The 25,449-nt window shown below is 37.5% G+C and overlaps 2 protein-coding genes across 8 annotated transcripts in view; one reads left to right on the top strand and one right to left on the bottom strand.

The window, feature by feature from the left end:
- The window catches only part of MCM9 (minichromosome maintenance 9 homologous recombination repair factor), a 99,257-nt gene that overhangs the window by 31,908 nt on the left and 41,900 nt on the right, over nucleotides 1–25,449 (top strand). The window contains exon 8 of one of the 7 annotated variants that reach the window (XM_073219452.1): nucleotides 7,953–8,526. The exons of the other annotated variants lie outside the window; for them this stretch is intronic. Within the exon in view, the coding sequence (XP_073075553.1) occupies nucleotides 7,953–8,092 (140 nt within the window). The 3' untranslated portion in view covers nucleotides 8,093–8,526. Of the gene's footprint in view, nucleotides 1–7,952; nucleotides 8,527–25,449 lie in introns of those variants that run through there. 7 annotated transcript variants of the gene reach the window in all.
- On the bottom strand, nucleotides 143–15,973 carry ASF1A (anti-silencing function 1A histone chaperone). The gene is made up of 4 exons (XM_017680014.3): nucleotides 15,405–15,973; nucleotides 7,434–7,549; nucleotides 3,074–3,250; nucleotides 143–1,905 (listed from the first exon to the last, which is right to left on the bottom strand). Exons 1-4 carry the CDS (start codon nucleotides 15,511–15,513, stop codon nucleotides 1,693–1,695), a joined length of 615 nt encoding a protein of 204 aa, XP_017535503.1. The 5' UTR covers nucleotides 15,514–15,973; the 3' UTR covers nucleotides 143–1,692.

Raw genomic sequence — 25,449 nt, 5'->3', positions numbered from 1 at the left:
CTAATTCTTCGATGTCAATACAAACCAATCATAATTAATCAATAAAAACTCAGCAGTGAATTGTTTTATTTGGTAATTTGGCTTCTTTATGCTTTATTTCTGACAAGCACATATCTTGTCTCTGATATATTAATCACTGAGCTCTGTTGGAAAGTTTTATTTTCATTTTAATATTTTAACATTTTCTTTTAATTGCAATTAGACAAAAATGAAATTTTCTTCATATAGTTTTAACAGTCGGACGTATTTTACTTTTGCAGTCTATGAACTAGTTAGTGGACAGTATTTTAATAATCTGGTATATTAAATTTCAAAGTTTAACATTTAGCAAAAATTTTGCTTCACAAATTCACTTTTTTAGAATGACATGAAATATATACAACTTAGAATCCATACTCAGACAAATGCCCTTTTCCCTTCCTCAAAATAAAAGCTTTAAAAAGTGCAGTATAAAAGTTTTAGATATGAAGGCACTGCATAACTCTGCATCATATGGCTAATAATGTCTTGCTCAGCAGCAAGAGTAATGAGAATATTCTACACTTAATTTAATGGAGCATAAGAAACTTTGAGGAAGGACCTAGCTCTCACCAAAGAAAAAGAACCTTTTGGCCCAGTGTTAATTCCTTTCCAAGATTGCTTTAAAAAAGCTTACCTGGGCTATCTAGAATCTGTCAGCCACAGATAGGTGTAATCTTAGTCTGCATGCGTGTCAGGGGATATGGAGAAGAGTACTACATGTGTGAAAATATATGTATTTCCAAAATAGTAACTTATCTATTATGATAAAGCTAAATATACCTCCCCAAATCCACTGTTTTTATATAAATGCTGCCAACAGATGATCAAATCAATTTTAAAGAGTTAAATTCATTGTATTTTTATAAGTCTAATGAACAAATCTAAGTTATTGTAATATCCTATTCTTAAACTTAGAGAGTTTGTGTCTGCTCTTGACATGTTTAACTCACTGGGTAATAATGGTATGTGATTCAGAGAGTGACCTGATGTCCTAAACTGTTATAAAAACAAGAACCATAGCCAGAGGACCTTATAAACATTTAACCACATTTGTTATTATCTTAGAAGCCAAACTGAATGCTGTCTAACAGTACATGAATTGTAATAGTAGCCATAAGAAGCTTCAAGGTGGCCCAGAAAATCAGATCCTGCCATTTTGGGTACCATATAGTTTGACTTCAAATCCCTTCTACAAGGACATGCCAAAAGAGAATGGGAATTTGCCCTTTAAATTAAATCAAACTATATATTATCACAGAAAGGAACATTTTAGTTGAAGTGAACTTTCTTCTTTTGAAGGCCAGTAAAATAGTGGTCCAAAAGTTATCATCCAAGAGTTTAGTTTAAACATCTTTACAACCTGGTCTAATGATTAATATCTGTCTTTATAAGTGCTCTAATTACATATACAGGAGAAGAAAATAATATATATATTTTAATCAGATTAGTTTTAGAATAAAATAACACATTAGAGAAAAAAATTACTTAAAAATAGTTGTATTTATATTCCACAATTTGCTCAAATACTGGTTTTCTTATAAACTTTCTACAGGATATTTTTTAAACAAATTCTTCACATTGCGTCTTGACTATGTACTTATGGAATATTAAGGAAATAGTTCTGTGTGTTTTTATAGCTTAAATTTTACTAAAGGGATGGCAGGTAGTCGGTCACATGCAGTCCATATGGGATTCTAACATGACATTTAGTGAGTTTTCTGACGTGGACCATCCCTTTGATGCTGAAGGTAATGCATCTGTTGAAAGAAGTGATTGTAGATTCGGATTACTGCTCTCTGCATCTTCCAGTTTTTCTGTGTTATCTTCCCAATTAATGTGGAATCTTGTAACTCTGGGATTAGATGCCAAAATGTTCCTTTGAAGCTAAAGGAAGAAAGACATAAATGGTAAACACTAAGAAAATTAGATCATTATATACAAATAGGAGCTTAAGGAATGGTTCTTTATAGAAGAGCTCCTAAAGAGCTAAGTCATACAAAGCTATAATAAGTCAAAGCACCTGCAAAATAACTAATAATCATGGACTAGGGCTACAGCAAAGAAATTATTTTAGCTTAGAGGAAACAAGATATTTTGAAGATATTTTGAAGGTGGATGTTTCAGAGTATTCTTTATCTAACTAACTATGCTCTTTAGATTTATGTGATGTCTCTTCAGTAATAGTCTCAAGAAAAATGAAAAATTTCCCCTGACATAATCTCATTACTAGTGGATTCCTATTTTTTAATTAATTCAGCTCATTCTTAGAAACAGTATTCTAGTTTCTTCTCTTTTTGCCATACTGGTAACTACTAAATTGAATCAGTGGAAGTTCTCACACCAGGATAAAAAACATTCCAGCCTTATTATCAAAAGGAGAAGATTCCCTTCTCCCATGTATTATTTCCTCCATGACCTGGCAGATACAGCTTTGTGTTCAATCTCACAAAAATCACCAGTTACCAAACTGGTACAGTTCCCAATGGAAAATCATAAAGTAGTAAGTATTTTTTGAGAAATCTGAATTACAGATTTCAGCTTCTTAGTCAGAAACTAAGCAGTTTTTCTTCACCAGAAATATATAAGACCTTCAGTTGAAGGCATACAGGTGTTGTAAGATAACAGTGTTAAACAAAAAAACAAACATAAAACCCCCCACCCCCACAATTTTAAGATTTATAAGAAGAATTATTATTGAGTAAATAATCAGTACAACAAACATGAATTTGTATGTCCTAAAGGTTCAAATGAATAGAATCATGATGTAATTGAAAATGTCATACAGAAAGGCATGAACAGAAGCCTGTTTCTTCCAGGAGGCACTTTTAGTTTTCTAAATCATCAGAGCCTCTCAAGGTGCCTGACCAATATTTTTAATTACTGATGACTCCTCTGGAGGTAGGATTTGAGGTCATCCATGGTAATGGAACAATGATTAGTTTGCCCAGTTGGCACAAAGACCTCAAATTTATTATTTCAAAGTCATTTTCATAAGATACTATGAAATGGTAATTGCATAGTAAAAATAATGAAATAAAGAATAGAACATTACCTTAGAAAAATCTGGTTTTACTGGTGGATTTTCCCTTAATTCTGTCTCGGTATATTCATTATTTACATAATAGCCAACTCTAATAAATTCTTGACCTCGATAGGTGCATGTAATTAGCACAACTGTTACACCTACTGCATCTGCATCTGGAATGAGTCCTGGATTAGGTGCATCAGCCTAGAATAATTTAAAAAGAAAAGTACACACATCACAAAAGGCTGTTAACTGAAAGCAAGACTGTGGAATTTTGGTTCCTTTGTGCACCATCAGTTATGGGGACAGCAACAAAAACTTGGAAATCATGCTGGGAAGGCAAATGCTCATTTTGAGACTGACTTATGGCCAGAAAATGTAATTCATATGTTTCTCCACAGTATGCCTAAATACTCTGGGCACTTGAAAGCACCACTGGTTCTAGAGGGAAATAAATCTGGCTACAATGTGTGGTAGTTCACCAGGGATTATGCAGTATTCAATTATAGACACTTTTATAAAATATAGTAAATCAATAGCTTTATTGATTCTAACCTTTTCCAGTCATAATTTTCAGACCTAAATTAGTAAATATTCAATTATCTCCACACAGCCTATTAGCAGCAAATGTTTAATATACCAGTTTCCCTTTTCTACCCAGGACACATTTGTTCACACCCACTCAATCCACCCTTCACAGATATTCTAATAGTAAATTAATATGAAACTAAAAATGGAATGGAAGTAGCTATATAGCAGATTCTCAAAAAATACTGATAATCCTCTATTGTGAATGACTTTTCCAAGCACTGAAGTATAGTGTGCTATTTAAATCATGCATACTATGGAAATTCAAAGAAGGTAAAGATTGTTTTGGACAGATGTTATCAATGACCTTGTTTTGAATCAAGCTGCTGTAAACTGAACCTTGAACGCAGAAGGTTGGGCCAGTGAGCTAGAGGAGGCCAAAAGCACAAGGGAAAGGTTAGGGCCCTGTCTCTGGCAGCAGGCAAGAAGTAAGGGAACTGGCCGGAAGGAGGAACTAGCCTGAGACGGGCAGTGATGGTGAGGCATCTCAGTGTGACCTAAGGCAGCCACTCTGAGCATTAAGTGGATGAAGTCCCAGTAGGTTAGCTTATTCTTGCCAGGACACAAAACATCCCAGAGTCTGGGTGAACACTTCAGTCAGTGCTTCGGCTAATGGACATCCCTGGCTGGCTCACTCATGCCATATTACCAACGACTAATGATGACTGCTCATCTACCACATGCAGATGACATGAAAAGGCATAAAATCCCTACCACAGTCACCCTCTGCTTTCCTACCTCCCACATCTAGTCAGTCTTAACATTTTTCATCTCTGAAGGCTGAATTTGTCTTTATCTCTTATCTGGAATATTGTTAAAACTTTAAAATTGGTCTCCTCCTGCTCTAGCCTGTTGTTTGCACTACTGCTGGCATTACTCATCATCTAAGCATAGATCCATTTCTATCCCTTCAACAGGTTTTAAAACTTCAGATGATCACTCCCCTTTCTAAGAGATAAAAATCTCAGTTCTTTAACTTGGTTTATAAAGATCATCACAATTTGTCTTCAAACAACATCTCCATTCATACTCCCTTTAACTCCACACATCTTTCTCTTGCTGTAGAATTAGACAAGGCCTTTAAAATGTAGTGATAATCTTTCATACCTCTGTGCCTTGCATATACTATTCCCTTGGCTTGAAAGGTCATTCCTTAACAACCTGAAAAATTTATTTTTCAAGTTTGCATCAAATACATCCTTTTTAGTGAAGCCCTTTCTAATTCAGAAGGTAGAATTAACAGTATTCTTTCTTACGCACCTCTATTCCTTGGCACAAATCCTCTAATGTATGTCCAACAATCTAAGTAAGTATGTTTACCCTTCAGTCTTCCCTGGGATTCTAGGATTCATCTTGGGCAGGAGTTCCATCTAGTTCATCTTTATAATCTCATGTCTGGCACAGCTCTGGGCACACAGTATATACTTAGTGTTTTGAAATTCATTCATAACTCAGTTCTTGCCCTGAAGTGGTTTATAACCTCTTTGGAGAGGTACCATAATGGAAACAGACGGCCTGCCCTGAGAATATACTGTTTGTCTTTGAGAACCTATGCACCCATACCCAGAGGGTTTAGGTTAATTCCAGGGTGCCCAGAAGATTCTAATGTCCTGGAAGTAGGTGAAATGGGAAACAAAGGTGATTGAGTACTGCTTTGGGAACTTTCCCCTCACGTTCCTTCTCATCGCCTCAAGCAAATTGGTTCTTCTAGGCATGTTTTTATTTTATAATTTGTTTACCAAAGGATTCAGCTTGACCAAATTTGAGAAGTAAAACCTGCAGGCCTCTCAAGATCATTCTGGATGGAGAAATGATAGGCAAATCTTTGACTTTTACCAGCAATACTAGGCAGATGTTTGGACATCTTCTTGCTAGCCTCTGACACACTTAAGAAAGGCATGTTTATTCTGAGAAGCAAAATCATGGTAGACCAGGAGAATACTATGGCAGTTTCCATAAAGCACAAAAAATGTATTTTAGCCCCTTTCCACTGATAATGACAAATTTACTAAAGTGCATATGCGGACAATATGATCCAAATCACACTGTGCTTCCTCTCTGCTTTTTGGAGTTTCTTAACAACATAAACACACAGAAAAGACTTTTAAGGATTTGTTTCAAGAACAAGGGATTCATTCATAAAATTTTTATAGTAGCAGAAAAGATATATCACTAAATATCAAGTAAAGTTTCTTACTACATCATGAATTATCAGTGAAATACAGATTTTTCAGGCTTATGGATTGAAACAAATACTGTTTTTTATAGAACAATTTCAAGAAGCTATGAGAATAAAAATTTAGTTCTATATGTAGAAATAGGGTACTATTTGTCAGTCATTGTATTTAACTGCTTTATCCTTCATTTAATCCTTGTAACATTTATATGACGTGGGATATTATCCAAATTTTATAGATGACTAGAGTGACTAATGGAGGTTTAGGGAGCCTGTCTAAAGTCACATGTGCCTAATAAGCAGTGGGATGGGATTTGAACCAGGTCTAAATCACCAGTTCTTTGCCCTAGACATGCATTTTCTGGTACCCCCAGTTTCACCAAGGTTATGTACTAACACAACTCAGGTTAACAGCACTTAAAATAGTCGAGCCTTTTAGTTAATATATTTGAACTTTACTTAACCGTTTGTTTAGATACAGTAAATTACTGCTTTTTAGTAATAACCACTAAGGCTAGAACACCAAGATTTTGAATTATTCTATACTTAGGAGAGGGGAGGGAAAGGTAGCAGCTCTAGAGATACCATATGTTTGAGTGATTCTTGGCCCATAGCTGATGGGATTATCTGACCAACAGTCTTCATTTAAATTAGTCCCATCTATGAAATGAGAAAAAGGGGTGATCAGGGATAAGAAGAGTTAATTTTCTTTCTGGATGAAGTCCTTCCAGGCGGAATCTATGTAACTGATGGGACTTTGTTGTGTAGAAGTACTTTTAACAAAATTTATAATAGTTTTTAAAAACCTAATGCTAGTTATTCTTTGGACTATTATAAATATCTCCTAAAAAGCATGGATAATTGGGAAGGTGATTGAATAGTTTTATAGAACAATTTAACATGAATTTAAAAAAGTAACACTTTTGAATATAGAAGACAATGTCTGAAGCCTTGGCACAGACCCAAATACTGTCAGTTGTATCTGAGAGCATGATTTATATTAGAATTTCCCCCTATAAATAATAAAGAGTAGATTTGTAACAATAATCTTCTATAAAATGTATCGATTAGATGCATTAGTAAACCACTGGACTTCAATTCCAGTGACTTAAGACCATGCAGTAGATCTCTAACATACCTGTAACCTAGCTCAATTACTGATAATGCTGAAAGCAAGTTGGTTTTTTCTTATATCATCATCACTCTTAGTGGCTGAAACCATAAACTGAAGATGCATATTATTAATTATATCAGTTAGCAATGTGCACTTTGAATCCATTTTAGGCTGCTGGACAGCAACTAGCCACCCTAGAGGCCTTATACTAAGGGACTACTCACAGGAAAAGCCCCAAATTAACCACCACGTGCCATGACATAGTGGGTGTAAGATTTACTGCATGCTGTGCTAACCCTGAAGTAAATACCACATTAACATCTTACAGCACACAGAATCAAAAGGTGGCATTCCTTTAGGAAGACAGAGACTTCCTAAAACATGATAGAAGCAGATAACAAGTGAATGCAGCAGAACCAGAGTGATTTAACCCAAAAGGAAATAAGGCCATGAGATATAGTCCATCTAGAAGTATATTCACTATAGATATTTATCAAGAATAATCTTACCTGAAATACAAACATATGCCTTCCTGCAGGAACGGGGCCTACTAAAACAGAGTCTAAAACTTGATCGTATTCTTCACTTTCTGCAGAGCCCACATAGATAATTTTCCATTCCAAGTCTAGGGTTAAAAACCAAAACGTTATTTCATATTCAGTAACTATGTTATGAGATGACATCAAAAACCCTTTTAATGTCCACATAATCATTATTGGCTGCTAGAAATGGCTTCTCATAGCAGAAAATAGGAAATGCACAGAACTGCTCCTTACAGAGTTCTTATATTTCATACCAGTTTTTCAAGAATACTCTCTTGTGAAACACTGGTCCCTGGACAGAGCTCCTCACAAAAACATAAAACTTAGGAAATGCTACAACTTTGTCTTGGGGATTCATAAAGCACACTGGCAGAGTAAGTTATGAGACATCCTTCAGTAAAGAACACCAGTAACAATACAGCATTTCCCAAATTTATTTGGCTATGGAATCCCTCCCCACGTTTTTCATATGTCATCTTTTAACAGCCTACAAACACACTTTGGAAGGGCGGCCCCATACGTCATGTTGCACAGATCCAAACCACCAAGCTCCAGAGTGGAGAAATCATCATCATCAGTCTTCCCTTGTGTTTAGAAGTAAGGGGCTTCAGCTCACCAGCTGTTAAAGGTCCACAGGGTTTTTTTTCCCTTGTGGCACTCCTTTGTGTCATATATTTGTTAAATTGGGAAGAGGAATTCAATACCTTTATACTAATTAATACATTAGAGCACATAGTGGGAACAGGCATAAGGAGCAACAGGACACACTAAAGCACAACCCAAGACATTCTGTGTAATTCAGTCATTATATGTAATTAGATTTTGTTGAGCACCTATTACAGTGTGCTCTGTGAGAAGAACCCAGAGATGAGTAAAATCACTGATCTTGAGCCTCCTCTTCAGTAGGGGAAGACAACTGTACAAATACAAATCATCTGCAAGGCCTCTTGGTCCTCTTAGGGGTTAGCATGTTGTGGCCTGTCTCCTGGATTCACCACACTGAGTGTACACCAGCACTCTCAGAGGGGTGTTTCTGGGTCACTCATTGAGAACTAGTTAGTGCCACCATGTGTTGCCATTTTTTGTATAACTGTAGATATTGTTCCCTAAACATTTATTCATACTGTATAAGTACCATTTATTCATACTGTATTATAAACTTAAGTTTATTGAATTAAAAGAACCTCCAAGTTTATTCTCTCTTACTAAGTCAATAGTCATTTTCTGAGGACCTATGTATGTGATGGCTCTGTCCTAGACTCCTTATATTCCAACTTCCAGCACATTTCCAGATGCAGGGTCCTGTATCTAACATCTCATGAGATGATCTTTTCACTGGTGAAAACTAAGAGAGGGAACAAGCAATATGAGTATCTAGTAGAAGGAACGGCAAATACAAAGGCCAGGGGGTATGGGCATGCTTGGCACACTTAAAAAGAAGCAAGGAGGCCAGAGCTGGTGCAGGTTGAGCAAAGGGTGAAACAACTGACCATGAGATTGGGGGTGCAGGGCATGGCCAGATTACACAATGTTTTAAAAGACACTATAGTGACTGTTGGCTTTACAGTGAGTGGCATGGGAAGCCATTTGGTGGGTTCTGAGCAGAGGAGTGACATGATGTAACTTTCATTTTAGAAGGCTTATTTTGGCAGCTATGCTTAGTATAGACTGTTAAGAGGACGAGGGGAGAAATGAGGATATTTTAACAATTGAGGCAAGAAATTATGGTGGAGTGGACCATATTTAGCCATGGGGGTGAGAAGCAGTCACGTTCTGAATAAATCTTGTAGAGGCAGCAAGAGTCACTTTTTCTTTTTTTGCAGGGGGAAGGGGAGGGAAACGATGTAGGTGTCAGTTTTGGTTGTGTTAAGCTTGAGATGTCTACTAAGTATCTAAGTGGAGATAATGAACAGGTCTGGTGAAATTTTGGAAGTTGTCAATTTGTAAAGCCTTAAAAATTTAGGCCAGATTCCTAGGTGAGCCCTGGAGCTCTCCAAAGTTAAGAGGTCAGGGAGATGAGGAATAAATAATAAAGTAGGTTACAAAACTAGTGTCCAGTGAGGTATGTAACCAAAAAGCCAAATGGGGCAACTGATTCAAGAAAGGGCTGTGGAAGCTCCCAAACTAGCTGTGTGAGGGTAAGGCTACGAACTGCCACCTGGATATCTTCATAGTTTGTCCACTTCATGTGTATTTGTACTGCTACATATGTATGGCACTCTTGGTCTCCTAATTGGTTTAAGTTAAGTAGGCATTTGTGGTCTGGCATAGGAACATAGTCATGATTTCCAAACCTGCTCTTATAAAATACATACTTTGGAGAGACTGCACGTTCAATTCCAGACCACTGCAACAAAGCAAGTCAAATTAATTTTTTGGTTTCCCAGTACATATGAAAGTTATGTTTATACTATTCTGTAATGTATTAAGTGTACAGTAATAGCATTATGTTAAAAATTTAAATACCTTAATTAAAAAATATTGCTAAAAAATGCTAACCATCATCTGAGCTTTCAGCAAGCTATTTATTTGTTTGTTTGTTTTTCCCGTTATACACTTTTTTTATTTTTATTTTGGTATCAATCTACAATTACATGAACATCATTTTGTTCACTAGACTCCCCCCATCATCACCCTGTTACACTCTTAAAATCAATTGAAGATCCCAAAGAGCTTCTGGTTTGGTTATATTTATGGATATTTACTGTTTTAGATCAAAACATTTAAAACATTTAATTTACTTAAAAATAATAAAGCATTACATTAACATAACTTTTGAAAAAAACCTACATTTTCCAGAAAACAAAACAAAAAAAATTAGAAAAGCGTCATTGTTTTACATTTTCGCAAATAACTTTGATATCTTTTTAATCTTTAATGCCTGGCTTAACAGAAGACATCTAAATTCCAGGTCTGTTCCTGCACTTGGTTTGTTAAGACATCACAGGTCATCATAGTCTCTGGAAAACTCCACTGTATAGTTCTGAGAGAATGAGAGTGCAAAAAGCAAATAATGTCTTAGTAATACCATGAAAATATTTTAGTCCTCTTGAACCCTCTGAAGGGGCCTTGGGGACCCTCAGGGGTCTCTGGACTACACTTTGAGAACCACTAGTCTAGAAGTTACTTGACTACATAGGTTTTTTTTTAATCATTAATCTACAATTACATGAAGAACATTATGTTTACTCGGCTCTCCCCTTCACCAAGTCCCCCCCACAAACCCCATTACAGTCACTGTCCATCAGCATAGTAAGATGTTGTAGAATCACTACTTGTCTTCTGTGTTGCACAGCCCTCCCCTTTCCCCCATCCCCCACATTATACATGCTAATCATAATACCCCCTTTCTTCTTCCCCACCCTTATCCCTCTCTACCCTCCCATTCTCCCCAGTCCCTTTCCATTTGGTAACTGTTAGTCCCTTCTTGAGTTCTGTGATTCTGCTGCTGTTTTGTTCCTTCACTTTTTCTTTGTTCTTATACTCCACATATGAGTGAAATCATTTGGTATTTGTCTTTCTCCGCTTGGCTTATTTCACTGAGCATAATACCCTCTAGCTCCATCCATGTTGTTGCAAATTGTAGGATTTGTTTTCTTCTTATGGCTGAATAATATTCCATTGTGTATATGTACCACCTCTTCTTTATCCATTTATCTACTGATGGACACTTAGGTTGCTTCCATTTCTTGGCTATTGAAATAGTGCTGCAGTAAACATAGGGGTGCATCTGTCTTTTTCAAACTGGGCTGCTGCATTCTTAGGGTAAATTCCTAGAAGTGGAATTCCTGGGTCAAATGGTAAGTCTATTTTGAGCATTTTGAGGAACCTCCATACTGCTTTCCACAATGGTTGAATTTACATTCCCACCAGCAGTATAGGAGGGTTCCCCTTTCTCCACAACCTCACCAACGTTTGTTGTTGTTTGTCTTTTGGATGGTAGCCGTCCTTACTGGTGTGAGGTGATATCTCATTGTGGTTTTAATTTGCATTTCTCTGATAACTAGTGATGTGGAGCATCTTTTCATGTGTCTGTTGGCCATCTGAATTTCTTCTTTGGAGAACTGTCTGTTCAGCTCCTCTGCCCATTTTTTAATTGGATTATTTGCTTTTTGTTTGTTGAGGTACATGAGCTCTTTATATATTTTGGATGTCTAGCCTTTACCGGATCTGTCATTTATCAGCAAGTTATTTATAATCACTGATCGCAGAGTACCATTAGCAAATATAATAATGAAAAAATTTGAAATATTAACAAGAACTTCCAAAATGTGATACACAGACACAAAGTGAGCAAATGCTGTTAGAAAAATGGTGCTGACTTACTTCCCTGATGCAGGGTTGCCACAAACCTTCATTGTAAAAAGTGCAGTATCTGCACAGTGCAGTAATAATGAGGTATGCCCTTATCTATTGTATGGTAGGCATTGTTTTTGTCACTTCACACCTGTTTTTTAAGCCTCAACAGCTTTATTATATGGATCTAATGATGCCTGAAAGTTGAAGCTCTGAGAGGCTAAGTAATCTACCAAAATTCACACAGCTAATAATTAAAGAATCAGAATTCAGGCTGTATCTTTGCAACTCCAAAGCCTGTGCTCTTTCCAAAACCCTAACTGGGAAGATAAAATTCTTCCCTTTCTAGCTCTCAAATGAATAGTGGAATAAAGGAATTTAATTGCAGGAGGGTTGGGGAAGGGCAGAGGTAATGGAGAGATAATTTAGCTCTAAGGAGTACAGGCTATAACTCAGGAAACACCTGTAGCTTCATTTTTATGCTTATGGGATACTTGTAGCTACTGTTTAAAATGATCAATACTTCTTTATAAATTAGCATTGCTTTATTCTTAACTTTATTTTTTTTTAACATAGGTTCATTCCTCTACTGTATTTGAAGGAGGAAAGGATAGGGTCAGATGCACAGTTTATCAGCTGAAATTTATTCACTTTTTTTAAAAGTTAACTGTTTCATTTAATCATGTTAATCCAGCTTCCAAAGCTTCCAAGTATCTCCATTTGTGGTGGGAGTGAGGGAAGTCACCATGGGAATTTTAGACTCAGTACACTAGTTAGTCTAGTGGAAAGTATGTAAGTTTTGGGAATTAGAACAAGCCTCAGTTTTGAAAGTATGAAGCACCATGTTCAATTCTGGTACATTGTAAATATTCAACTGTCAGTAGTTATTGATATTGATCAACTTAAAAAAATGACTCTTTTCAATACAGAAGCAGAGAATCAGCAGTCCACAGAAGACATAACAAAGATAGCAGAAGGTCAATCAGAACTTGTACAGGCTTGGTGAATATCAGATCAAACACATCCAGGGTCTCCTATCTCCCATACTGACAGGAAAGTCTGTGCATAAATCTGTGGATTGCTGTCCTATTCACTGATATAAGCCTTATATTAGAAATAACTACATTATCTTGAGAGCAAATACCCCCTAAAGACTTTTGTGAAGCAAAGCTACTGGGGCACTTTTAAAGTGAAAATTATATGGGGACTGTTGACAAATTCAAGTATGAAAAATGATGGCCAATCTTTTGGCTTGGGTCTTGAGATAAAATTATAAAAATTTCACTTCTTTATATTCTGTAGTTTCATTTCAAGAACAGATATTTTAAAGAACTGCAATATAAAAGTATAGGACCTATAAGGAGCCCGTACTAACTGAACTCAAGCTCCTTAATCCACACAGCCTCTAGGTGGAGTAAACAAGCATGGCACCTTTTTGAAAGATTCCTTTGCAGCTTTGGCATGATTCACCTTAAACTCTTCCTTAAAATATTAAATAAATACCCTGTAATAGGTGCCCTGGGAAATGTGGTGTACAAGTGGAAGTAGGTGTGTTCTGACATTAGTACTGTAAAAATTCTGATGTTATTCAACTGGGTTCTGAGTAGATCCCAGTTAAAAATGGAAAGTGGTTCTGCTTCCCTGAATGGATTTCAACCATGCAATGTCAAAGCCCTGTAACACCCTGAATCATTTGTCATCCTTACTCAGAACATGCTCCTAAAATGGAAGGCAACACTTGAGAAATGCTTGTAATCTGAAGAACTTCTAATGCCTAAAAAACACTGTAGTATAAATTTGAATGGAGCAATCAATGGTTTCTCCTGCATTCACTCATTTTTTAAATATGCAATTGGCATCAAAAGGAAAAATAACTGACTCTTGGTTTGGAAAATTGGCGTGGTAGCTGAAATGCTTGTTAGTGCTACTGTGGAAAAGTGATCAAAGGGTTTCAGAGTAATAAGAAAAATCCCCTTTTAATTATATGTCTATGGCCTATTAGAAATGTACTAAATAGTCTTCCAAAATGTGCCTGACATATAACATATATATGCACATAAGCTTTATATATGCATTAATATTGTATGGGAAGAGCACAGATTAAAGTGTTATGGTTACTTGCAAGAGGGAGATGGAGAAGACACTGAGTACAGGGGACTGTTACTTTATATATGTCTACTTTTTAAATTTATTACAATGAGCATGTATTGCTTTTATAATTAAAAAAGTTAACACCCTACCTAAAATACATTTTATAGACTAAAAAACTAATTTTTAAAGTGAAAATGCTTCTTTACATGCCATAATGAGCATAATGATTTTAATGCATTTCGTTAAATAAACTTGAGTTCAAAGAAGTATAACCCCTATTGTAAAATTACCATAGATGAAGTTAAACTCTTCTCAAATTTTAAAATGAAGCACTGGATTATTTTAATAAAAATCTAAGAAAAGCAAAGATAAGACCTTGGCAAGTTTTAGCTTTCTAACTATTACTGCAATATTAAAGTTATCTTGTTTAAAACCAAAAGACGAACTCCGAGAAAATTGTAAAAATTTTTGCATTGCCATTAGAATTTTACCAATTTTGCCTTTTATTTCCTAACCCACTTCCGTGTTTTATGTTCAAGGTATTTGGCTGTGGAATTATTTTAACTAGATTTAAACACGTTCTTGAAGAAAGGCTTCTTTCAGACTACTTAGAAGGCAATGTTTAAGTCCTGGAAATTGAAGTATCTGCCCTTGGGTTAAATGTAACTTTCTATCTTAGCAATGTTTTTCTTCCTGAGAGTGAGGTGGTTTCAGTCATTACAGAAAGGAGTCCGGGCCGGTCGGGGCGAGCTCTCTTGCCAGCACCCCCGGGCCCCCGGAGCATCCCGGACGGCGGCCAGGGAGCGCCTGCCGGGGAGCATCCGCGGCCCCGGGAAGCACCCGCGCCCGGCTCGCGGCGCCGAGGGGCCGAGCCTGCGCCCGCCTCCCCTGCTGGTTGGTCGAAGGAGCCAGAAATCAGCGCGCGGCAGCCTCGCTCTCCTCCCTGAAGCGGCCGGGCATGGCCACCCAGGAGAGTAGGGCACCTCCCGCGTAGGCTCTCAGCACGGATTTGCCTTCCGCGGGGGGCAGGAAGGTGGGCAGGCGGGGCGCCGCGTTCGTCACCCGCGGAGAAGAGGCGTCGTGACGCCGGGGTCGGTGGCCCGGTTCTCTCCTCCGGGTAAGATGGCTCCGCTGCTAACCCGCCGGGACGACCACACACATGCCTCTCTCTGCCCAGCCGCCCCGCCGGGGCCGAGAGCCGCGGAGGCTATTTGCGGCACGGGGCCAGCCCGGCGCGACCCCCGGCCGGCGCGACGGTGCGAGTGCGGGTCTCGCGAAGCGCCCGCGCGCCAGACAAAGCTGACAACATGGCTACCTCCGCTCGAACAAGTTCCTCGCAAGTTGAACCGCGGCAGGCGCCCCGGCTGCGGCTGAACGCCGCGCGCGACCCGGCGGCCGCCGTCCATCAACTTCAAGTTTCCCTCCGCAGAGGCGAGCCCGCTGCCCGCCCGGCGCCGAGCCCCCGCCGCCCGCCCGAGGCCGGGCCCGGGAAACTTTCAACGTCTGCCGCCCGCAACTGACAGCCCGGCGGCGGGCGGGCTTCCGACTCACCTTCAGACAGGTCCTCGATGCACTCGAAGGTGATCTCGAACTGGAACGGGTTGTAGAAAGGAGAAGGGTTATCCAGCACCACTACATTGTTCACCTGAACCTTTGCCATATTTTGAAAAAAACACAAACAATGGGAACCGGGGCTTGTTGCGGCACAATAAAGTCCAGCGCGCGGCCGCTTGGGAGAGCGCAGACCCCCGCCCCCGCGCCGGCCCGACGTCGTGCAGCGGCGACTTGAGAAACTTTTTTTTTTCCTCTTTTTATTTACACGGGAGCACTCCACACTGTTTTGCAGCTTTCCTATTTCACTAAACTACAGCCCATTCTGCTCTGATAACTAGCAGTGTTGCCCGCGATTGGCTGCGCCCGAGATCTGGCCCTCCTCCTCTAGCGAGGGCCTCGGCCGCGAGCAAGATGGGCTCCCGCTCCCTGAACGGACTCGCAAACTTTAACTGCGGCTCCACCTGCTGGTGTGGATTAGGACAAAGGCGGAGAACAAAGTGAGTGGAATACGGATTGGGAGGCCCGCGCGGAGGCCGCCGGCGGCAGCGGCGGAGGGAGGAGCGGCGCAGACCCCGCCCCCGGCCCGGCGGCTCCCGCGCCTCACGTCGGGCGTGGCCGGGTTGGGGGCGGGGAGTAGGGGCGGGGCTGCGGCGCGGGAGGCGCGATTCTGGGACACGCCCGCCCTTCGGCTTTGCATCGTGCGGTGTTCTGTTTTTTTTTGGTTTTTTTTTTCTGTTCCTTTTCACGCTCTTTTCACGTCAGTCCAACGGCTGTGCTGGCTTTCTACTGATTTAGCAGATGTGGTTCAATTGTCTGCACTAGTTTAGGTTCAGCTGTCTGTGTCCTAGGTAATATTTGGGTGGAGAGATGGGTTGGTTGCAGTGGAAATAAATTGCATTTTATAGACCCATGCCAGCTCGGAAGGAGCAAAGCCATTTTGGAAATCTCGTTCTTGGCCAGGATCTTCATTTGTGCACCACAGCTCCGTTAGTTAAATAGATGTGAAATGAAGAGCGAGGAGACGATTTTCCACACACAGCTTTGCTTGGAAAATATGAATAGGTAATATTTGGGCTCCTCCTGGTTCTCCCATTCCAATCTGGAAATCCCTAGAATAAAAAAGATTACTAGAGATGTGATCCGTTACTGCCCGAGGTTTCTGCCGTTTGATGGGCATAGCAGGAACGTAAAAAAAGAAAAGGAAGTGGCAGGAGACCAGAGAGCAATAAATATAGTAAGAGAAGGGAAAAGGAGAGTGGAGAGCAACAGCATACCAAGACATGTAATTCTCAAAACATTTGTGTACCACAGCAAACAAGTTCTGAGGACACTGATTCATTGACATTCAGCTTGATTCACTTATGCTGCTTTTAACACATCTGTGAAGTTATTCAACTATTTCTATTGTTTTCGTATGAGTGGTATAAAGGTTTGTTTTATTACCTGCTATTCATAAACCAGCATTTTTTTCCTTAAGTGTTTTGAATGAAACCACTAACTTGGCTACTTACAAGTTCAGAGAAAATTATTTAAGTATCATCTATGCTGGAAGAATTTTTATTCTTAGTGTATCACTCAATTTTGAGTTATCATTCTTTGGGTATTGTTCACACTTAGTAGGTTGCTTTCGATAAGACTTCTTCATCTGATGGTCTTTTGAACGTTAATAAGGGACAGCTAATACCAGGCCTCTGCACATTTAGGAATACTACTTTGAGCAGGAGTCTCATTTTATTGTCAACGGATTAAACAGCCAAGTAGGACCTACCAGGCAAGTTTTCTGCAAGCCCAGTTATTGTATGCATTAGAGTATGAGTCTTACTGTGATAGTAGATGTAGATTACTGACTTCAGCTCTATTCTCTGTTCACTCTTATTAGTGCCAATCCTAACACAAGCTAAGATAAAGCATTAATTACTGTGTGCTGTTAAGATGCACTGGATACATGAAGTAAATGACCAATTAAAGATTAAAACATTACTCCTTTGAGAATGGTGTGTGTGGTTTTCTGATTGTTGCAGGCACTCATAAGAGGAGGTTCTAATTCACTTAATTTGTGAAAATGACATTATAAACTTGGTAAAACGAAATGTATTTTGCAGTCTGACCATAGGTGTGTCATAATAAGGTACGTCTTACCATAACATTTTTTTGGTGGATATGCAGCATCAGAAGTGAGAGGATCTACCTGGATTCCACTGGTTTGGCTTATTTTCTTTAAAATATTTTGCTGAACATGTCACATACAGCAGTATTTAAAGGAAAGAAAAAAAAACCTGTTCTAATAGTTTACTGGAAGCCGCAAGAATTGGCTCCAGGCCTCTCGTATTGCCTCTCCTGTCTAAACTATTTTACCATTCCTCAAAAATATTGAAGAGCCTTTGCGCACTCTCTCCATTAGTTTCTTCACCATTGACAATACTTTGTAGGAAAGACCAAAGGAATTCCCAGATGTACCCTGGGCGTATTTTTTAATTAACTGGTATGCTTGGGGGTGGGGTGGGGGTTGGTTATAAAACTGTCACTCTGGTTTCAGAAACAATTTATAGCATCTGTTGCTTTTTTGTATCAACTTTTTGTTGCCTCTCAAAAAGCTAAACATATTGCAAAAGATGGATCACTGTGAAAATTTTCATTTATTAAGTACCCAAGGGGGGCCGTGAGATGCTTGGAGGGCTACATGGAATGTCATCCCCAAATTGCTTCTCTCTGAAGAGATTACTTAAGGGAAGGATGGCTGAAAGAGATTGTTTGGGCTCCAAGATAAACAAAGCCTAAATTAGTGCCTAGCACAGAGAGAAAAATGAACCTATGTTAGCTATGTCATACCAAACTGTGCCTCCCCCCATTTCGTATGTTGAAGCCCTAACCCCCAGTACCTCAGGATGTGACTGTATTTGGTGATAGGGCCTTTAAAGTGACGGTTAAGTTAAAATGAGCCCCTTAAGGTGGGCCCTAATCCAGTCTAATTGGTGTCCTTATATGAGGAGGAATTTGGACATGAAGAGACATCAAGGACAAGCATGCGCAGAGAAAAGACCTTGTGAAACACAGCAGGAAGGCAGCCATTTGCAAGCCAGCCAGGGTCCTCAAAAGAAACCAACCCTGCTTACACCTTGATCTTGTATTTCTAATCTCCAAATATGTGAGATAATACATGTATGTTGTTTAAGCCATCCAGTTTGGATTTTGTTATGACAGTCATAGCAACTCTACTTTTATCTCTTCAGAATCAGGCTTATTTAGTAATCTAAATTTAGTTAATCCAAGTATTGGTCTGTTAGGGAATAGTTTCTGTGGTGTGAAGTTAGCTTTGCCAGCAGAGTGAGGCGTGGAGAGGTGTGCTGTAGCTGTTCTTCAGAGGAAGTTCCTCCTGTCAGGTATGCAGTTTAAATTCTGATGAGGCAAGATGCAGCTTGCTTCTGTGTTCCAAAACTCCTCTAGAGAGGGCTTCTAAGAATCTTAAATCTGAAGTTAAATTGAGGTCATAATACAAAACAAGATGAAAGAGTGAATTGAAATTTTACTAGACTTAAATTGAATTAAAATATACTAAATTAAAATGTATTAGAACTAGAAATTAAACAAAGTCTCAGACCCTGCCTGCTGAAGAAGTTTTCATAGGAATGGAAGTGCTAACCTCTTGCCTTTGTTCAAATCCTAGATCCCACATTGGGTAATCACATTAGCACTGTGCTGAATTCTTTTTGAGGAGACATTTGCATTATTGTCCCCATTTTTTGAAAAAAGTTCTCATTTAAGGCTTGTTGTAATATGGGTTTTATTTAAAGAGCTCCCTCTTTATTAGTTCCAGGATATCAAAATTTAATGAAAGTTTTAAATAAAATATAATGTACTTTATGATGTTAATTTTAAAATATATAAATGTTAAAATGTATAAATTAAAAAATGTGTAAATGTTAAATGTTGAGATTTTCTGGAGTTCACAGACATTTCTGAAAGGAATGAATCCTACAGTAATGATCCTGATAAAAACTCATTATGTATATATATGAGAGAGCATTTATTATGTGTAATTATATGCTAGGCTCTGTGGAATATTCAAAGGCAAAACATACATGGACAAGACATACATACAACTTTAAAAACCTCATGGTCCAGTAGGAAAGATAACTATGTGATCAAGTCAGTATGATACAGAATAGAAAATAGAAAGTGTTAGTTGTAACTTTAACCAGTTATAGTGCTGTGGGCAGTAAAATACCATATCATATCACAATAAAGATTATGTGTGTGTTTAGAGTGTGTATATATATATATATATATATATATATATATATATATATATATGGTATGTGTATGTGTATATATAGGTGTATTTGTATACATACATACAGAAAATGATGTTTCCTTAGAATTTGTAAAGAACTTTTAGATAACCTGTTTTTGAGCCTCGAAGCATCCTGATGTGGTAGGAGGGTGTAACAGTTGACACTGGTGCTGACATAGTGCTTCTCTACTTCTCCACTGTGTCAGGTAATATTTAAAGTGACCTTTATGTGTAGAAAAAACACTTGGTATCATTTCCTGGAAAAACATACTGGTGGGCAGTGTAGTAATGCCTTGATTAATTAACTCTTGCGGAAAAAAACTGCATGAATGAGGCTGCCCCTGGTGTACACTGGGAGTGCCCCAGCCAAGGCAAAGTCAAGGACTCTCCCCATGAAACGCTAGAGGTGTCGAGACTTCTGATTGCAGAAGGGCTGATTGTGTTGTGTGTGTGCAGGCTGGTGGGGGGTTGGAGGGGGGTGGTGGATGGAGCCACACATCATGGAATGCATCTTTGTACTTTTTATAAGGTTTCTATATTTGTTACATAAAATGTGTCCACTACACCTGTCTCTGCTCTACCTCATTAATAACAGTTTTACTTCATTTCCATTGCTACCCACCATTAGGCCCACAGGTTTGTTGAAGATATAAGCAGTGTCTGATCCCTTAACTAGAGCTGGACTATACTGTTAAACACCATGTGGATAGCTATCAATGTTATCAGTCAGCTTTCTGAAGCACCATGATAGTGTGTTGTTGACAATTTGTTGATGGTAGTATTATGTTGTTTCTGACCAGAAGAATATGAATGAAAGTGCTTAGTAATTATTTTATGTTACTTTTATCTAGGTTTTTTTTTTTACTATGTGTTCTTAGTCCTCTTACAAATGAAGCTCCTAAATTTGTTTTCCTCTTGAATTCAGTCTCCACTTGTGGTCCATCTTCCTCTCTGTTTTACATTCCGTTCTTTTCTTTCTAACCTTCCACCTCTTTCATTTATCAGAGGCTCTCTTCCTTTCCTGATACCAGGAGAAATGTGGTAAGTAGAGAAAGGACTCAAATATCTAAAACACTCCTGGACTAGACCACTGCTTGCACAAAGCCACTTCTAAGCTTAGCAGCTTTCCAGTTGGTTACTATAGAGACAAATGACATTAGATGGAGCCACACTTAACAGAAGCTAGGTAAGTAGGCATTTTGTGATTGGAGGCCTTAATGCAGGATCATTTAGAAAAGGTCAAAAACTAGAAAGGAGGGGAAAGCTTTCACAAATGAGCTAATAGATAATTATTTACTGGTAGATTTTAGTTTGGTAGAATTTGTGCCTGCTAAGACCTTGAATCTAGCATACAGAGAATCCACTGACAAGTACCCCGGTATGATTACACAGTGATTTTTTTTTAAATAACAGCTATGCTGCTATGAACATTTGTATACAAATTTTTGTGTAGGACATATGTTTCCATTTGTCTGGGTATATGCTTAAGAGTGGTATGGCTTGGTCATGTGGTAGCTCCTTTTGAGGAGCAACCAGACCACCAGCAATGTATGAGCATTCCAATTTCTTCACATCCCCACCGACACTTGTTATGTGTTTTTAATTACAGCTATGAGTGGTATGTAGTGGTTTTGACTTACATTTTTCCTGACAGCTAAACATGTTGAATATTTTTTATTTGTTTCTTGACTATCTCTGTATCTTCTATGGAGAAATGTCAGTTCAGATCCCTTGGACATTTTAAAAACTGGGTTATTTGCCTTTTTATTTTTGAGTTGTAAAATTCTTTATATATATTCCAAATACCTGGTTCTTAATAGAGACTTTCAACAAATTGTATTTATCAGGTTTAGAAAATTGTCTTCCATTCTATAAGTTATATTTGTATTTTCTTGGTGGTATCCTTTGGGCCCAAAAGCTTTTAATTTTGATAAAGTCCAATTTATTATCTATTTTTTATTTTTTCACGTGTTCTTTTGTCATAAAATCTTTCCATCTCTCTCATTCATCAGAGGCTGTCTTACTGATGCCAGGAGAAATGTGGTGATAAGTAGAGAAAGGACTCAAATCTTTAAAACATCCCTGGGCTTAGACCATTGTTTGCACAGGCCCCTTCTAAGCAGTGACCTCATCAAGGGTCATGAAGATTTACACCTGCATTTTCTTCTAAGTATACTTTTGTTTTATTTTTGTTTTCTTGTGGTATTTTAATAGTTTATTTTATTATAAACTTTTCAATTTATTTAAACTAAAAAAAAAAAATCAAAAAACAGTTAAGCCATCTACTCCCTGTCTCCCGCAGCCTCTCATCACTGGCAACTAGCAATCTGTTCTATATGTCTGTGAACTTAGGTTTTGCTTGCTTGCTTGTTAGATAGATTCCACATATAAAAGCGATCATTAGGTATTTGTATTTCTTTGTATGACTTACCTCATTTAGCATAATGTCCTTGATTTCTGTCCATGTTTTTACAAATGGCAAGATTTCATTCTTTTTTATGGCTGACTAATATTTCATTGTGTATATATGTGTATATATATATATATATATACACACACACACACCACAGTTTCTTCATCCATTCATCCATTGATAGGCAGGTTGTTTCCATATATTGGCTGTTGTAAATAATATTGCAGTGAACATGGACAGGACGGTGGTGGTGCATATATCTTTGAAGTTAGTGTTTTTGTTTTCTTTGAACACCCAGAAGTGGAATTGATGGAACATACAGTTTTCTTCTAAGAGTTTTATACTTTTAGCACCCTAGGTTTACATCTTTGATCCAGTTTCAGTTACTTTTTGTATATGATGTGAAGGTGGAATCCTAACTCATATTTTTGCATGCAGATGTCCAATTTCTCAGTAGCATCTTTTGAAAAGACTATTGTTTCCCTATTGATTGTCTTGGAATCCTAATAAAAAATGAATTCACCATAAAAATGTATGGGTTTTATTTCTGGACAATCAGCTCTGCCCTCTTTGTCTATATCCTTATGCCATTACCACATTCTCTTGATTATTATAGCTTTGTAGCTTAGAAATCAGAAGTATCAGTTCTCCCTTTGTTCTTTTTCAAGATTGTGTCAGGTATTTGGGATTCCTTGAATTTCTGTATGAATTTTAGGATGACTTTGTCAATTTCTGCAAGAAGACAGCTGAGATTTTTTTGTTTTTTGACAGCTGAGATTTTGATAGGGATTGCATTTAATCTGTAGATCCCTTTGGAGAATAGTGCCATCTTAACAATATTAAATCTTCTAATCAGTTAACATGGAATGTCTCTCTTTTATTCAAGTCATCTTTAATTTCTCTCATCAATGTTTTATAGTTTTCAGAGTATAAGTTTTGCTTAGTTACTTTGAGGAAAAGTTGTTTACTATGTAAGGTAGCCCATTCTGTTTTAAACAGCTGAAGTTTTTCATCAATTCCCTCTAAAATTCTACATGTTGGTCTAATTATTTCTTTTGAAGCTGCACCAAATTTAGTCTAATTGCTCTTCCATAGGATACTTCTCTAAATACAAAAATATTACTTTCTCTTCTCTAAATCTTTCTTCCAGGCTAATCATACCACATGCTATAAACTACTCTTTAAGTGACATTTCCATGTCCTTCATTATATGTTTACCCTTCTCTTTTTATTAATATTTCTTTTCAAATTTGATGTCTCAAAGTAGACATTTAATGCTGTAGATTAGGTGCTGGCAACTTTTTTCTGTAACAGCCCAGATAGAAGTATTTTAGATTTTGAGGGCCATACAGTGTTTGTCCCAACTACTTAACTCTGCCATTGTAGTGTGAAAAAAGCCACAGACAATATGTAAATGATGAGCATGACTGTATTCTAAAAAAAACATTTTTAGAAAAACAGGTGGTTGGGCCAGATTATGCCCACAGATCATAGTTTCCTGACTGCTGCTCTTGATCGTATCTTACCAGTGCAGAATATAGTGTGATTATATTTTCACTTGTAAATGCTACTCTTGCATTAACATATTTAAGGTGGTATTAAAATATTTTGTCTGGCATAGTAATCTTTTGATTACTGTTTGCATGGAATTTTTTTTCCATCCTTTTACTTTCAAACTACTTGTGCATTGAAGTCTAAAATGTAGACAGGATATGTTTGGATCATGTTTTTGTATCCATTCTACAAACTGCTGTCTTTTGACTAAAGGGTTTACTCTATTTACATTTCATGTAATTACCAACAAGGTAGGATTTCTTTATGCCATTTCCTCTCTGTTTTCTACATGACTTCTACCTTTGTTCCTATATTCCTCCATTATTGCTTTCTTTTGTGCTACATATGATTGCTGATATATCATCTTAATATCCTTTTTGTTTCTGTTACTGTATTTTTAAGTTATTTTCTTAGTGACTGCTTTGGGGGCTATCACCAACATATTAGTATAAAGCAACCTAACTCAGTTTTAATAGTATACAAAAAGTTGTTTCAATATAATTCTTTTCCTCTACATTCATTTGTGCTATTATTGTCATACAAATTTTATCCTCATACATTAGATACTTTTATTATTATTTGCTTTCTGCAATTTTTATTTAAATAAGATAGAAGAAAAGAATTACAAGCACAACTACATTTTTTACTGTCTTTTGTCATTATCTGTGTAGTTAACTTTAGTGGTAGTTTTTAGTTCTTCACATGGATTTGAGTTAGTGTCTTAGTTTTCTTTCATTTCAGCCTGAAAGCATTCCCTTCATATTTTTTGTAGGTCCAGTCTGTTAGCACTAATTTGGTTCTTGCCCATTTTTTTTTACATTACATTAATGAAAAGGTAGAGTATTTTTTTTTGCTCGGTGTTATGTTTTACTATTTCATCTATGTTGTGCTTAGCTCTACTTCATTTTTTATTTGCAATATGTTATTCCACAGTATGAATATACCACAATTTTTTTTTCTGTCCTACTGTTAAGGGATTTGGGGGCTTCTTGTGTAATTTTCTTTATTTAGTCTGTTGATGTGATAGATAATATTAAGTGATCTCTGTTGAACCAGCTTTGCATACCTGGAATAAATCCTCCTGGGTCATGGTATAAAATTCTTCTCATATATTGTTGGATTAAATTTGCTAATACTTTATTGAGGATTTTTCCATCTACATTCATGAAAGATATGGTCTGTAGTTTTCTTTTCTTCTAATGTGTTTGGTTTTGGTAATAATGTAATGCTGGCATCATAGAATGAGTTAGAAAATATTCCTTCCTTCTGCTTCTGTCATCTGCAGGCCTTTGTAGAGAATGGTATAATTTCTCCCTTAAATGTTTGGTAGAATTCACCAGTAAATTCATCTAGACATAGTACTTTCTGTTTTAGAAAGTTATTAATTATTGATTCAATTTCTTTAATACTATAGGCCTGTTCAGATTGTTTCTTCTTCTGTGAGTTGGCAAATTGTGTCTTTCAAGGAACTGATCCATTTCATCTAGGTTATTAAATTTATGGGTATAAAGTTTTTGGTAATAATTTTTATTATTATGTTTAAGGTCAATAGGATTAATAATGATGTATCCTTTTTCTGATAGTAATTTGTTATTCTCTCTTTTTCTCAGTTCGCTTGGCTAGAGGCTTATCAATTTTATTTATGATTTCTATTCTGAATTTGTTAAGGTGTGTTTTATGGTCCAGAATGTGATCTCTCTTGGTGAATATTCCATGGGATCTTGAGAAGAATATGTGTTCTGCTGTCTTTGGATGAAGGTGTCTATAGATATACATTATGTTCA

The sequence above is a fragment of the Manis javanica genome, chromosome 13 (assembly GCF_040802235.1).
Source record: "Manis javanica isolate MJ-LG chromosome 13, MJ_LKY, whole genome shotgun sequence".
In the NCBI taxonomy this organism is placed as follows: Eukaryota; Metazoa; Chordata; class Mammalia; order Pholidota; family Manidae; genus Manis; species Manis javanica.
The sequence above is the reverse complement of the archived record's forward strand: the minus strand, read 5'-3'. Positions and strand labels throughout refer to the sequence as shown.

Bases quoted from the DNA above. Each gene is read 5' to 3' on its own strand.
- ASF1A (XM_017680014.3), bottom strand. From the start codon at position 15,513: ATGGCAAAGGTTCAGGTGAACAATGTAGTGGTGCTGGATAACCCTTCT. The intron at 7,550-15,404 runs GTGAGTCGGAAG...TTTTAACCCTAG, and splicing joins CATCGAGGACCTGTCTGAAG to ACTTGGAATGGAAAATTATC. The intron at 3,251-7,433 runs GTAAGATTATTC...AAATTATTCTAG, and splicing joins GGCATATGTTTGTATTTCAG to GCTGATGCACCTAATCCAGG.